This window comes from Empidonax traillii, unplaced genomic scaffold (genome assembly GCF_003031625.1).
Source record: "Empidonax traillii isolate 1590-97213 ecotype Southwest subspecies unplaced genomic scaffold, ASM303162v1 scaffold69:size3087049, whole genome shotgun sequence".
In the NCBI taxonomy this organism is placed as follows: Eukaryota; Metazoa; Chordata; class Aves; order Passeriformes; family Tyrannidae; genus Empidonax; species Empidonax traillii.
This window is the reverse complement of record NW_020955262.1, coordinates 318,775-335,393: the sequence shown is the minus strand read 5'-3', so window position 1 is coordinate 335,393 and position 16,619 is coordinate 318,775. Positions and strand designations below refer to the sequence as shown.

The window sequence follows — 16,619 nt, the reverse complement described above, 5'->3', positions numbered from 1 at the left end:
TCTATGATTCGTAGACTTCAGAAAGGTACTACAGTTAGCCTAACTACTTTGCTTTTATAGCAAAGCATTACAACATACAGTCTTCACCCCACCTTGAATCCTGGCAAGGTTAAAAACACCCAGGCAGAGAGAGGATACAATGCTTTCTTACAAGAGATAGCCTATTCAAGTGGAGAAGCAGCTGAGAATGAAAGAAAAGAAATGGGCAGCACATAACAAATATTCGAAAGAAGAAATATTCTGGACTTTTTTTTTTTTTAAATTAGACTTTTAGAGAGCTCTGACCCCAGAACACAGCATGGTAAAACTGGCAAGAATGTCCTAGTAAGATAATTCACTATTTTATTTATTTCACATACCAGCCAAAGCAAAGAGCAAGTTACCTTTGAACTCTTGCCACACATGTGCATCTGCTTTGCTTCAGCTAACAAGCCTTTCTGAGAAGTGCATTGTAAATGCCAAATGCAGCAAGCTGTGAAAAAGGGTAAGCGTCATAGTCCACGGATCCCAGCATTTTACAGGACCTGGGATACTACACTGCAGCTCTCTAGAGAAACAGCAATCACAGAAGCTATGCTTAAGAGCTCTGTGCTAAAGAAGCAAGGGAAGATGCATTGACTGTAACAACAGCAGAGATAATCCGAGTCCTGAACTGGACTACCTGTTGGTTACCTACAGAAATCTTTGCATCACAGCAGGAAGCTCAGAGGTGGATTCTCAGCAGGGCACATCATAATGTGATACACTCCAGCCTGGCATACTTAAGCTGATACTGTATATGCCACACTAGCTTTACCTTCTACACAGAAATCCAACTGAACATAAAATAGAAGGTTCACTCTTAAATAAGCCAAATGAATCTATGCACGCTCTTTATTAAATATGTGATATTTAACCCACATTCAGGAAATAAATTCTTGTTTATCACTTAGCCCCTGATGCGGCAAAATCTGAATCTAAAAAAACTGCACCATGTTAAGACTCTGCATGACTTCATTCTAGGAAAGGAATGCTACAACTGAATAGCTTAGGTGAAGACCTAATCTGGGAAAGCAAATCAAGATAGGCTGCAAATAATGTAGTAATGTTTATGTTTACTAGAACTGGGGCATTAGATGTCTAGTCTAATCAGTCTAATGTTAGTCTAATCAATTAGTCTAGATTACAGTGGATCTTTAAAGTCAGATCTAAAAACATTATTCACTATCTGTGATAGTGAATTCAATCAAATCATATTGGCATTATGCGCTTCATCAGTCATGTATGGAATTACGATACTTTCTAGAGTGTCTCCCACTTTTAGGTTTTGCTGAGAAATCTCAGTCATGGGAATAATTCAACTTTCCTGTGTTTTTGTACAGGTCTTGCACCACCTGCCACCCCCCAACTAAGTGCAGAAATTGACCGAATACTTCGTACACTGCACCCGGCATTTCAGAGGAGTTGGCACTAAGCAGGTGTGCCTGATAAAAAGCGAGAAAGAGACAGACCCAGCTGTGCTCAGATGACCCCCCTCAGATGACCGGGGGGTTGTGCACAGGCCACCTACGGCTACCCAAGGTAAAACAACTCATTTTTTTTCAAATATCGGGGCCTACAGAGAAGTGCCCTCGAGGAAGCGCCCGGTGATAGCGGACGAGGCAGCTCGGGGGGCGAGGCGGCTCCCCCAGCCAAGTGCTGTTGGGCACGGTCCCGTGTGCCTGGCGGTGGCACAGCCCTTTGTTGTCGCCGCGGCGGCGCGCGCGCTGCCTGCCTGCCTGCCTGCCTGCCTGCCTGCCTGGGTGGGTGGGTGGGTGGGCGCGGGCGGGTGGGCGGTCGCGCCGCCGCCGAGGCCACCGCCCGCGTCCCCCCGGGGCGGGACTTCGCTCCCGGGGGCCGTGAGGCTTCCCCCGAGCCGCCGGGGCCAGCGGGGACAGCCCTCCCGCCGCCTTTGTGCGCGCCCGCCGCGGGGACCGCCCGCCCCGCGCCGCTCCCGGCTCTGCCCGCACCCACCGGGGCGGGTGCCCCCCGCTCCTCCGGCTACCGGGGGTCCTGCCTCCCTCCCTCCCCAGGCAGGATGGTGGACCTGGACAGCGAGGTGCCCCCGCTGCCCCCGCGGTACCGCTTTCGCGACTTGCTGCTGGGCGATCAGGGCTGGCAGAGCGACGACAGGTGAGCGCGGGGGCCGCGGGGGTCGCTCCGGGAGGGCGCGGGAGCGCAGCCCCGCTGGGAAACTTTCCTGGGAAAGGGGTGCGTGGACCGCCCAGGGGCTGCGGAGCCGCGCCCCGCCCGCAGCCGGGGGCCAGTCGGGCCGGCGCCCCTCAGCAGGGCGCGGGGCATCCCGCACCCTCCGGGGCATCCCCGCCGCTGAGCAAGGGCAGAACCTTGCCCTGCCCTGCCGTACGGGAGGAGGAAGAGGAGGACAGGTGCGATACTGTCTCCGTATGGTTAACATTCACTAAGGGAAAGTCCCAAACAAAACACGCTTTTTCCCGTTTGCGGAATGGCTAATGGCAGGTGTCACTGGATGTTTTTACTGTCCAATATCCAGGCTTCTTTACATGCAGTTTCTTTTCATGCTGCGATCCTAGGCTTGGATGCCACTACCATTATTTTATTCCTTTATGAATTATTTCAAGGACTGTCAGCATCTGCAATTACAAACCGCTATAGAAAGGTATTTGTCTCACGTGAAATAGTGTCTTTAAAAATAAAAGAAGAACTCCTTATATTAAGGCATACAAGCAAACCAGGAATGTGTGTTGAATTTCAAAATGCTAAGTGAACAGCGTTCGTGAACACCGACAGCATCGTGCCACTCTGACCATACAACCTCTTGTGTCAATAGGCTGTTACACTTGCAAAATTTTGTGCCATACCCGCTTTGTAGTGACAATTTTTTTTGTGGTCAAATGACAGAAAAGCAAAATGTAACAACATATTGGATCAATTTTAATTCAGTATATTTACATCATCAGAATATGTCTTTAACGTGGCAGTCAGAAACTTTGATTTTAATGCTGGTCTACATCATTTAGATTTTAACTACTTTCCTAAAAAAAGGTGGATTCTTACTGTTTGATAATCGCAAGATCATGCAGATATATAGTTATTACTTTTTTTTTTTTTCCGGAAAATATGCTATACATTGAAGCAATTAAACCAATTATGTTTATTCAGACAGTTACGAAACGGTGAATGACATCTTAATATAGTCACAAAAAATGAATGCTGTTGGTTGGAAATGACAGCATTATAACTACATAATGGAGAGTTAAGGAGTATGTTTATCAAAGCAGGGGTTACTATTAAAAAAAATACGAGTATATTCTGTATTCATTACTCCTGATCACAGTATTCTTTGAGATTTTAGAAAATGTAGATCTTAGCATCTTATACCTGCATTTTGTTTTCTACTGGAATAGGAAAAAACCCCACCACCTTTCTTATTTTACTACTTTATTTATTTGTTTTGATGGCTAAAATTAACAAAATATTCTCAGTATACCTTTGTGGACCACTCTGGTCTAAACATTTTTTCCAGCTCTACTTTAAACTTCTGTCAAGCACTTCCCTGATGCCAGTTGTTTGACTTGAACTTCATAAAGTTATCTTCTATGGAAGAAGCATGATCTGGTCTCAAACAGGAAATTGCGTGTGAGCAATTGCACAACACATACCATCCATTTAGCTATAGAAATGTCTATTTCAAGTCTCTGTGCACTTAACAAAATGAAAATAAATAATCCTCAAAAAATATTGATACCAGAACTGTAGCATAACAGTCTTGCAGAGCATGGTTACCATTTGAAAATTGCAGCAAAGGACTAGTGGAAAATTAATAGGTTCTTTTAAGTAATTAATTAATATTCCAACAAGCATTACAAGAAAGATCTCTGGCACATCTGAAAAATAAAAAATGTAAACAGCTTTCTAGATCTTTATGCATTGTCCTGTGCTGAGGCTGGGCACAGCTGCACTGTGGCAGGAAGGCAGTGGTTTCCCTACAATGCAAGCAAGACTGTGGTTTCCAACAGGCTGTGGTAGCAGCACTCTCTCCTCTAACTCTGTGAGTTATCACAGCAATCTTTCTTGATACTAGCTTTCCAGTAACTGCATAAGGTCCATTCCTAAAAAAAAACCTTGAGTATTATCTTTTGTTTGTCTCTTACGATAGGGCCCTGTCCGGATTCTCACTTTTCTGAACTGGAGGATATTACATGAAAAGCTGAAATATTCATCCATTCCTATATTGATGGTGTATTGCTACTATCCATTATGGAAGAAGCATACATGTTCTGCATAGAAATATTGTAAAATTGAATATTTAGAGTATTAGACATACTTTCAGGAAATACTGAATGAGAAAGACTGCAGACTTACGGAGAACCTCGGATCAGCTGCTTATTAATTTGTAATGGTTAGTAGTATAAGAATATATCTTAATTTTTTTGCTTTATTGTCTTTTCTTTGCACTCTTATGTAATTGGTTTGTGTTTGGTTTTGGTGAAGCACATCTTTATACTACACACCAATTAAACAGAATGCAAGATATTGCCCAAGGTGTTGCTTGTAATACCTTCAGTTCAATGGTCATTAACTATGAATGGATTCTCTGAATACTGAAACACAGTTGAAGTAGTTATAGTATAGCTGCACAATGGCCAATGATCAAGACAATTCCTTTTAGCTATGGGCCCTTGGCTGAGATGCTGGAAATAATTCTCTGCCTATTTCCACTTCACTGCAACTTCTTAATTCCACTTGCTCTCAACTTTGTCACTCTGACTTATATTAAGGGTTTTCCATCTGTGTGGTCTGTGAACTTCAGGTCTGTTACCAGCTGAATTCTGTGTCTTCTGTTGTAGTCCCATTCCCTTTTTTATCTTCCCAGTCTGTTCATCCTTGAAGTCCCTCTTTTCTTCTTCCATTCTGCCCTCTCCAGAAAGATGCTTGCTTTTTCCTGACTGGGAGGCATACGGTCCACCTCTGTGTTTTCAGATGCTTGGTGATTCTTCAAAGTGGAGAGGAGATGGAATTATGCCACAAACCACCCAGGATTCTGTGTCACCAAATCACAGCATAGTTCACCTTATATGTCATATGATAGTATTTAATAATAAATATGATTGATAAGACCTCTCCTCCTTATGCTGAAAGATTATTTCTGACATAATCATAGTTCAATTTTGAAACCCTACTGGTTATGTTACTTTAGGATGAGAGTTTGATCAGCTATTTCTTTCGAATGTTCCTGTTCATTTATAAAATGCACACGTGCTAGAATCCTCAGCTGAATGTAACAGGGCTCTCATTCAAGAATTCTGTTCTTAGATCTGTATCTGTTTGGATGCAGATTTCTAATTATAATTTTCTTTTTCTTGAGGACTTCTCCTATAGAGGAGCTTCACTAAGGCTTTTCTTTTTTTGGTGTCTAGCTCATGGTCCAATTCTTACCTATATTTCTCCAATACAGTAACATCCATCTCACTGCTTTTGCATTTCTGTTTCTCCCCCCCAAAAAAAATTTCTGCTTTCATAGCTTAGATTCATAACCAGCCTTGCAGTTGGCTTCAGTAACAGATGGGTTCTGGGCTGTCATATTCCACAAACCGCCAAATTGGATTGTATATTATTTTTCATAAAAGAAGTTGCTGTGTGCAGAAGAACATGGTGAATCTTTGGCAAATGATTTAGTTCAGTAAGAAAGCTTTGAATAATTTATTGGCATTCTTGAATTTGCTGAGTGATTTTTCCTGAAAACAAAAGGATGTTAAAAACCAGTTTTGATTTTTTGAAAGGCTAGATTTTTCAAAAGACCTGGTTCCCTTTCAAAACAGTGGAGATGAAGCTTAGTGCTTACACTACACACATTTTATATGGAAAACATTTCTACAGGACAGCTTGTAAAAAATCAGCCCAGCTAGAGATGCGTGTGTGTCAAGTGGGTGAATTCTGTGGCAAGTAGGGGAATGTACCAGGTTTCTTCTGGCAATATAACTATCCCAGTCACTGGACTGAGAGTAAAGAGAAGATTGAGTCATTGGCTTTTTCCCTCGTTTTGTAAATATCATTAATATGCCTTTGTGAATATTACATTTTTCTTTCACTATGGAGAGTATCTGAAAATGAAACAGACTGTTTTGATCTGCTGTATATTCTGAGATGTTTCTTGACCATCATAGTGAAATTTTTCTTTCAGTTTGGCTGGGGAAGAGAGCGGAAAAAAAGGTGAAAAATCAGTGATTACCATAAGTTTTTCACCTGTTAATTCAGTCAGGTTTCATTAAATTGTGATTGTAACAGTAAACTATGTAATGAAATGTTTCATAAACACATGTTCACCAGTCCTTAATCATACCAGCTGTGTTGAAAAGCAACACAAAATGAGAAGATATCCTACCTGGTGAAGCTGTGACATGTTCAAAGCTGGTAAATAATTTGCTTCAGAGAAGGGGAGAAAAGAGGATGTTTATCTTAGGTTCCCATGTAAGTTTGGGAAAAAATACAATAAGGAGGTTTTTGCATACATATATAGTTAAGGTCTGTCAAAACAGCCAAACCACAAGACATTATATATGTAAAGAGAGTATTCTAAGCTAAAAATAAAAAAGCACTTACATTTTGTCCATATCACTGCCTTTTTTAGTAAGATCTTTAGTATCATGCAATTTACCTCACATTTATTAAATAATTTATATACAGATGTTTAATCCTTTCTTTAGAAGCTTCTAAAGATATAAAAATTGCATTTGTTTTAGGGAATTCTAGAAAGCCAGGAATGTTTCCCACCATTGAAGCATGACTGCTTATTCCAGTGAACTGTTCAAATTTTCCTTTGTGTGCTCTGGCCAGAGCCAGCAGCCAAAAATGCCTTGAACTGTGCAGTGCCTAGGAATGATCTGGCAGCTTGGGTGTCCAAGGAAACAATACAAGCAGATAAATTGTGGGTAGCCCAACCCCCACCTTCAAAGCATCAGATTTCATAACTTTTCTATATGCTGTTGCAAGATACATTTACAATTTCAGTCATGGAACAAAAATTTACATTTTCCAATTCTGTAATGTTTTTTTCTATTCTGTAAATATGTAACAAGAACATTAACTGGAACTGGAAATACATTTCAAATCCTGCTCCTGTATTGAGATGAAAATTTGAGTCATTTTGCTACAGTATATACTTTAATTATAAAACTATAGAGCTAAATTTTACCTTTGTGCAAGAACTGTTCTTACACTGAGTACTTATAGGATTAAATTAAAATCAGCTTTCCATTCTGGTGTGCTTTACTGCATAAATGAACATTACCACCTATCTGGAAAGGAAAGAGATTCATATAATAGAACACCTCCACACATCACTTGGACAATTGTACACTGCTGGCTGTCATATTGACTAGTGACTCTCAAGGAACAGCTCCTGACTGCAAATCTCAGAAGGCACTTTAACAGTCATTTGTCACAGTGTGAATTAGTGAGTAAAGCCCTCCCTTTGCCCTTCCTTTTGGAAATCACCTGAGATTGTTAAACTAAAAGGGGATAAAAAGCCCACACATTCTGATTCAAGTGATTTAAAATAACTGAGTCTAGATTCAACTTGTATAAAAATTCTATCATAATTTCCTCAAAAGAAAATTCTGTTATGGTTTCTTCAAAATAATCTTCCTCTTTCCTTCAAAAATACTTCAATTTGGCCTCCTCATTTAACAGAGGCCAGAAATAAAAGGAGTTGAACAGATGTTGTCAAATTTATCTTGATTTCTCCTTGTAAGTAAATTTTCAAAATATGTAAAGTGATTGAGAAGCCTAAATTCTATTGTAAAAGCTTGGGGGCTTTTTTTTGGTTGTTCAAGATCTTAACAAGTCTAATTCACTAAGAGAACAAGTGCTTTCATATCTGCAGTAAGATTCTGCACAGTAAAAGTTGAAAAGTTTGAGTTGCCTTAAACTCTGAAAAGAATTGCTGCATGTACAGGCCAAGCCATTTCTTATTCCTTAAGAAAATCTTTCAAGAAAAATATTGAAATTTTTAAAACTGCTGCATTTGCCACACCAAGAGGCCTGAGTTTACACTCTTGGGGCAGGTTTAGGTACCATCCTACATAAATAAACTGTTAATAATCTCCATACTCACGTTCCTTTCAGATTTATCTGAAGACTGTGTCGCTGTTATAGATAAAAGAGGGCATCAACTCACTTGTGTGGAAGGAAGGGGAAGTAATGCTTTGTAGAAGGCAGTTCCATCGGCCTCACGCAAATTTTTGTTTTACCATCATTCTTGCAGCAACAGTGGAGGCAAAAATGCATTTCTTCTATATTCTACTTAAACTAGAACACACTGGAATTGGGGAAGGACGTGAAAAGAGAAGGGTAATGTTTCACTGCTCGTATAACTGGATTTGTCCAAGGAAGACTGTGGTAGCATGCCCCTGCAAAAGTTTTAGATGGTAGAAAGAGTTTAATAGCCTCATCTTAAAAAATCCCAGAAACCAAGTAGTCTTCCTCTCCTGGGACAACATGATGCACAGTTTGTAAATGTGCTTGGTACTTCAGTCATTACTTAATTATACATTTATTGCCAAAGCACTTATTTTTCCATCTACAACTTGACACATACTATTGTACATCTGGCTGACACTGTAATACCCCATGGGAAACTGAAGCAGTTCTTTCCCAAGTGGTTTCTCTCTTAATTTTTTTATTATTATGCTATCACAGCCAGCGATTATGACTATTTATTTTATAGTAGTAAGCTCTATGCTGCACTATATGTTTCTCTCAGAATGACACTTCTATAACGAATGCTAACATTGATTCATATTGTCTCCTTTTTATCCTGTAAAAAAGGAGATAGATCACTTGGAGCATCAGAAATGTCTGCACTTTCTTTTGTAAAAAGAGTAAAGTTGTAAAATAAATCTGCCAAGCATTCCAGCACTATACATTCAGTTTCTAGACTTCACAATTAAAGGTGATCTTTAGTACTGAATTCTGATGCTTAGAGTATGCCCAAATGCTTCTACTAATCCATTGAGTTCTTTAAAAGTGGATTCTTCCTGTTTCTTTTTTTCAAGTAAATGAACAAGTTAAGTCCTTCCTGGAGGCCTCCACTCCATGGTCCCATAATCTGTCATTGGAGAGAATGTCATTCAAAAGATGTAGATGTTCTGCAGCACAGATTTGGTACAGAATCCCTTAAAACAGCTGTTAAAGATTTCAGCCTCCCCCATGCAATCATCTGCTAATTATGTTAGCAGTCAACTTCCTGGTGGGAAGTAGCAATGAAACAGAAACAGTCATTAGGAGACAAAACCCAGTGTTTATACTCACAGATAAAAACAGTGATATTATTATTTACTCAGAAGTATCTCGAGGGACAAATCCTGCCTCCACTTACAGAGATATCTGTTGGGAAGTGCTGTACTTCTGTGTTGGAAAGCAGGTTCCTAAGTCTGACATCGTGGTGCCTGACTTGCCAAGTGCCAAGCTACGGAAGATGTGGAAGGCAGGCATTAGGTTAAAAATCAATGGAAGTTGTCTACTGAGCTAGCAAAAAGGACAAAGCTTTGCCCATCCCTCTCCCTGGGTCTTACAAGTCTCCTGTTACCTTTAGCCATTAATAAGTGCATATCTAACAGGGAGCACAAGGATCATATGCCTGGCAGGGGCAGTGACACAATTCGAGCAACAGTCCTCACTGTGGATTAGCTCTGCCAGGAAATTCCAGCCCTGCCTCCTACGTTCTGTACCTGGAGCCAAACCACTTTGGCTTTTTGCAAAGAAAAGGGTTTGCCCTTTAGTTTTTTATGATGTTAAAGTTAAAAGCATTTACTGTATCTGTAGCCTAAAGTTACAGAGTTCCTTCACAGTATAGTGATTGAATATAGCTATATTTAATAAGAAGTAAACATTATTAAATAGCCTCAGTCTTCTGTTGTTCTAAATGACCAAAAACTTACAGAGATTTTATGTTTTTCTCACTTTGTTTTCTCTTTTCTCTTCCCTTTGAGACTCGAGAAAGCTGCAGCACAGACAAAACCAATGTTACCAAACCAAATATTAAATACATATGGGAAAAAACACAAGCTGCACTGCAAATGGAAAAATGTGGTTATATTTGTTCCTTATGAATAACACCTGTTAATACACAACATTCCCTGACCCTGGAAGGAGATTTAGTTTCTCATCTTCACACCAAATTCAAAAGAAGCTAAGGGCACTGGTCACTTATCACTATGGCCTTGTAGTTGTCACCATTGAGCACAGACAGCTGGAACAGAGGGACTAAAGGCTAAGCTCTATATTTAGCTGAATGTACCCTTTGGAAAAGTGGGTAAACTATATTTTCACAGTGTACAACAATCTAGCATTTGTTCATTGTTCAAAGGGGTTTAATCAGTTAAACAAATAGCTTTTGGAAAGGCATTATTGTAGATATTGTCCGGTTTTTAATTGCTGTTTTGTATTCTCAGCAGTAATTCAAAGAATACAAACACAAAGAGTGGAACAAGCTATTCTGTAATGTACAAATGTTGATTAGTCAAGGCTATCAAAATCTAAGATTTTTCACCCACCTAAGAGTAACATAAAAAGGAAGCTTATCTCACAAGAGTAGTTTCAGATACCATGTATCTCACTGACACTGAGGAATTAATTTACCAACTGTATTCAGTGACCCACATCATCATTTATTTTTGTACTGAGACCAACCACAGATTGCATGAAAATTACAATTTAGCTAAAATGATACAAACAGCATTCAAAATGCACTGAATTAATTTTAGTCTTGATTAGTTTTTGCTTCCCATTTTTCCAATTTTTTGTCAGTTCACAGATCACAGTCCGAGTCCAGCAAAAAATCCCAACAAAGGAAGTTAAATTTGTACAGACATTATGAATCCATTTAATACAATTAATTGTGGCAGTTACTGTTAGCGACTAGCTAGTGATTCAGAATGTTGGGATTCTAGTGTGGTGTTGGCAGAGTGGTGTGTGTGGTAGGAAGAACAAGGTTGGCTGCTAGAAATGTTTCAGAGTATAGAGGAAGTATCTCTGAGGGTGTAAGAGAGAGGAAACTTTCAGGAGCCTCTAAAAGGCCATCTTCTGGAATACACCTTGAGCTAGTCTGAGACCACTGTGCAAGACCTCAAGTTTTGCTCTTAATTTCAGATAAAAATGAGCTGTTACAAGATCACCATTATCAAAATTATGAGGTGAATGTCTTCTTCCAAGGCAGAGATGAAGGGGATGCAGAGTCCTGTAGCAACTTGCTGCTACTTGACTTTAGGCTAAAATGAACTGAGCATTTACATATGTTTTTCCTTTCTAAGACGGCAGAGCCAATTTACAGTGATAGAAATGGCCATATGAAGAGAAGGAAGAGCTAGAAATACTACTGTGCCTTCTTCTATCACCCTAGACATTTGACAATTGGTTATCAGACCTCCTGACAACAACAGAGCCAGTGCAGTCCATAAACACAGATATCTCCTAGTTGTATCCATATATTCCACATAAATGTGATCAGCATTAAGATCTATAAAAGACTTAAAAAGAAAATGGCAGAACAATAATGGTCCTAAACCCGCCTCACCAGTAGTTAGATAAAGAGATCTTAAGTAACTTGACTCTCACAAAAGTCAGCAAACTCTGAAATTTCTGCATTTATTTGGAAAGTCCTATTTAAGAGGACTAGGCCAGTTTTCTGAAGGCACCTGCTAAATGATTTTCTAAATGCACACATGACACATTTTGAAAGTTTGAAGTTATTATTCCGGAAAATTAAATACTGGCCATGTAACTAGGAGCAGCATTTTATTTCAGAAAGTGCCAAGTGTTATTTAATATGAACAAAGATGACAGAATTAAACTTTTAAAATATTGTGAAACTTGATATTTTAAATTTTTCTTAATCTAATGAAGAGATAATTAATACCATGCCTTATGATTAATCAGGAAAAGTAACAGCTCACTCTGAGTAAGGAGAAGACTGAGATTTATATGAAGTCAGTAATTATAAGTACTGTTAGCTGTGGAGAGAACAGTATCAGACAGGTGACATTTTAGAGATAATAATGACTTTTAAAACACTTGCTCAATTATGTGTTCAAAGTTCTTGAATCATTGCCACTCCTTAATGAGACATTCAGAATTTGTATACAAAATTTTGTAATTCTTTTTCATGTAAAACAATAATCATATACTGTGGTTGTGCTGTGCATCAGGATGTGTTTGAAAGGAAGAAATCAATTCCACAGCACTGTTAGATATATTACACTGTATACATATGTTAAGCTGCAAGTATTACCTCAGAAATCCTACATATTTTATCCTCCATCTGGATGTCAACATTGGAGCCAAAGCGGCTTTAAATACTAGAGAATGAAGACAGATATTTATCAAGGTACAATTCTTTTGGAAGGAGTCATCAGCAGGAAATGTCATCAAGACTCTTCTGTTGATTTGGTAGAGTAAATGGAGCCTCCAACGTCTCCTCTGTGGGAAGCGCCAGGCGAGACACCTACTGTCAACTGTTGGGCTTTTGTTCTGTGTCTTTTTCTGAGTCTCTGCCTAAATGCTTGTCTTTGTATTTATCTGTTAAATACTCGCCTTTTGTGTAACTGCTAAACATGAGATTGTGGGAGACTGAAAGCATATATAGCTCCCATAATTTCAGGGAAATTGTTATAATCTGATATTCAGGTCTGTGATACTGCCCAGAGTTGCTGGCATTCTAATGGCAGCTTCTGGGGTATTGTCTGAGTGCTTCCAGATTGCAAGTATTGGACTGTCTGAACAAGTAACTTTAAAAAGACACTCCTTTTTATAAAAGGTACCCTGATCCCGGGCATGTGTAAAAAGCATATGCAGTATGATTTTTTTTCTTTTTCACTTTTTAACACTTCAGCTATATATGTAATCTCAGATATGTTCTTTCTAGGCCTGTTAAGGTATCTGTGGGAAGTTCCTGACAAATTTAAATTGACTTTTGACTACTTTTTTCCCTTAAGATCAGACATGGTTCCTACAATTTCTTGCCCTGTAATAAACATATATTTTTAATCTAAGCAAAGCTGTAGATAGGTGGGGAATTGAGCAGAGTACAGTCAAAAAAAAAAAAAGACTTAAAACTTTTAAACTAACTTCATGTATTGGTTGGGATGTCATATTCTTGCTTCCTAACTAATTTAATATTACTTCTATCAGTAGGAGAAGGAATGTAGCTTGCAGAAGAAATAAATGCACAAGGAAAATTTATTTTAAATTGTCCGATGTAATGTCACTCCATGCTTTACCATCTTTTGTGACAATGATCAGTAAATATTTTTGGAATACAATCCAAAAGATAATGGCATAATATTTTTAGTTACTAAAAATTCTAAAAATAGTAAATGTAGTATCGTTACCTTTAAGAGTGCTATTATTAACTTGTGATATTTCTCCTTTGGGAATACTGCTGGCTATGACTAAAATCAAAAAGAGCGATAAAAATTAAACTTCATTGTGTATTGTTGTGGGTGTTTTTCCTCATAAATAGAGTGACATGAAGGTGAGGAACAACTGGAATTAGAGTGATATTTATTTTAGATAAAAAGCACTATGCTCATTTACTACACAATTCCATCAGTAAATTCCATAATGACTTTCAGTAACTCTGACAAAGCTGTTTTAATCCTCCCCTCAAAAGAAACTGAAGAAAGGCTAAATTATTATACCAAGTAATGGTTTGATGAGAATTAGCACAAAGGTTGTTTTTAATCGGAAGTCTAATCTCTACCAAGCTGAAAAGCCTTTTCAGGTACTTTTCTGTTGCTCTGATCAAGTAAAGATTCATGATCCAAGAAGTTCTATATCAATTTTCATTTTAGGACAAAAAGAAATTTCAGCATTAATCCCCTATTGCAAAACCTAACGTAGATATAACATGGAAAAGGCATTGTTCCTTAGAAATCACATACAAATGGAAAAAAACCAAAACAAACACCAGCTCTATTCCTTATTTGCCATGCTCTTCTCTTCTCCTAATTACTCCTTCACCTCTAACAGATTTTTTGTTGAAAAGATGTTGTGCAAGCCAAACACCAATGTTTTTTCGTGAGATTGCCACACCACCTAAAGTGGATTTGTACAAATTCTGATTTGTGCAGCAAGACTGTAGAATACTACATCAGTATTGTACATTATTTTTTTGGCCAGAGTTGTATTCGCTGTGTCTTGTTAAGTAGTCATCAAAATACTGCAAAACCACTAAACCTACATAAAGAAAGTCGGCCAAAAAGTGTTCTGACAGTTGTGGAGGACTGGGACACGTGCACATGAGCCACAACTTCTTTTTTTTAAGTAACTTGTAGAGAGATTTTAATTTTTTCACATTGAATATCACCTCCTTCTAAAGAGTGGTCCTGTTTATTTCAATGGGACTGTTTATGGGTCTTAGTCTGAGTAGAAGAGGTTATTTTCCTTTGGAAAAAAAAGCATATCAGGCAATACAGTGACTTATGATATTGCACCTTGTTCCAGTGTAACTTATTAAGGCAGCAGATATAACTGCAGAGATTTTCAAACATATGGAAAACTCAAAGCTAGCTTCAATTACCTTTATCTCTATAATAAATAAAGGCATAATAGGTAAAATATAAGCACAACCTAAACAAATTTCCTGTAAATTCATATGCTGATTTTTTCATTATTAAATGTGAAATTATAGCTACTCCATTTTAATCTCAGTTTGATAAATAACATGTGTGTCTACATTTTCATCCCCTATAAAGTTGGCTTCATGTACTGCACAACTAATAATGGCTGTTCCCCATTCTGTGCTACCCTATATTGAGGTTCCTGGACCGTTATGCCAGCAAACCCCTCTTATTCTATGTATTTCAAAAGGCAGTGCTACCAATGCATACTGTTAGTTCCTAAATAGAATATTTCAGGTGACACCTTAGTGACCAGTGTTTGACAATCTGAAAATACTCTAGAAGATCGAGAAGTTCACAGTATCTGTCCAAATATTGAAAATAATACAATATTTTGTTGTTATTCATTATTTTATGGGCAGAGATGCTTCGGGTGTTTCAGTAAATAGAATTTCTCTAAAAGTCCATTGCTAAACAACAAGCAGATGCAAAAATGATAACTGCACTTAATTGCACTTGGTCTCCTTGAAAATCTTAGTACCAGGTCCCATTTCAAGTACTCTTGGCCTTTTCTAAGAGAATGTAAACTGGATAATGCGGAGCATCAGTTAAATTATGAAGCTATGCATGGCTGGTATTTCTTTTAATTTAATTTATTTTATTTTGGAAAGTGCCCCAGGCTGAAGTTTACAGTGCCAAATAATGAACTGAAACAATTTTTTTTGTGTAATCTTTATATCAAAATGTAATTTATCATCAGAGATAAGCTAGCATTAAAGTAGGTGACTAAGAGGAAGTTTTGATCTCAACCTTACAAGGAAAGCTCTATAAAATTACTAAACCACTCTCTAGTCATAAGCAGAAGATCTAAACATTACTCTGAAGTCTAAGTGAGAATTTGACAAGATGTTACAAAGATAAGCATAAAAAAAATTATATGTCAAGTTGATATTCAGAATAAAAAAAATTGTAGTCATATGTGTTTAAAGTAATTCAGTAAATTCATTGAAAGTTTGATGACTTTTAAAGGCATGACAGGGGAAAGCCAGAGTGGTATAGAAGATATCCCATTGGTATTTGATCATCTCACCCATTGTATGGTAGCATAAGTTGGATGCTGGATAAATGCTGAAATACTGACATAAATAGACTCCACAAATAGACTAGGAATGCTATTTAACAGTATATTTGAATATATTTGAGATATACTTTTCCATTTCCAGTGGAGAAATAGTTCAACGCAGTCAACTAGAATGAAGTTATTCTACTGATAAACCATACTAATTTTCTTTTCAACTGTGCAGAGTTGAAAACAAACAAACAAACAAACAAGATTCTGAGAAAAACAAAACCAAAACCTCCAGGTAGACTAATTTATTTGAGCTCTGAGTCTAGACAGAATTGGCTACAGCTTTCTCATCAAATTTCCCCAAGCCAGTCATTATTCCATGGCTTTATTAATGATAAGAATCTGGACCATTTTGAAGACGAGACATTTTACACTCCATCATTTTAACTGAGACTGTTTCATTCACATTAGTGATTATGATGTATATTTCACAGCACTCTGAGGTACGAGAGCATGATTTTATCACTTTTATCTATTTGTAGTTTTTGTGGTAACATTTCAGAGATTAAGAGTAGAGCGCTGAAATAAGCAAGTGACCACAGAGAATACAAGAAGCCCAGGCTACAGCAGAGATTTGAATGAGGATCTCAAAGACATGCAAGAGAGGGCCATGTTTTCTCTTACTACTTGTCATTAGATGAGTACATTTGATGTTGGCATATTTAAAACGTAGGAAACAGAATAACCATAGTCTTTCTGCTCTTCCAGTGGAGGTGGTAAACCACAAGTCCTAAGCTTCTAGGTAATTTCTCAGACTTCCACCTGTAACAATGAGATTTCAGACCCTTAAGTTCAGTCACAGAGGCACCAGGAGGAGAAGATGGATACATGCAGTTAGAGGTACTACAAAGCGGGGGGGGGGGAGAAGGATTAAA

The 16,619-nt window shown here is 38.2% G+C and overlaps 1 protein-coding gene across 8 annotated transcripts in view; it reads left to right on the top strand.

Moving 5' to 3' along the window:
• The first annotated feature begins 2,006 nt into the window (after positions 1-2,006).
• The window catches only part of KCNT2 (potassium sodium-activated channel subfamily T member 2), a 118,180-nt gene continuing 103,567 nt past the window's right edge, over positions 2,007-16,619 (top strand). For 4 of the 8 annotated variants that reach the window (XM_027880374.1, XM_027880372.1, XM_027880375.1 and 1 more), the window contains exon 1: positions 2,007-2,151. In XM_027880374.1, the coding sequence (XP_027736175.1) occupies positions 2,057-2,151 (95 nt within the window). In that variant the 5' untranslated portion in view covers positions 2,007-2,056. The remainder of the gene's footprint in view (positions 2,152-16,619) is intronic. The other 4 variants (XM_027880377.1, XM_027880376.1, XM_027880373.1 and 1 more) reach the window with 1 other exon arrangement.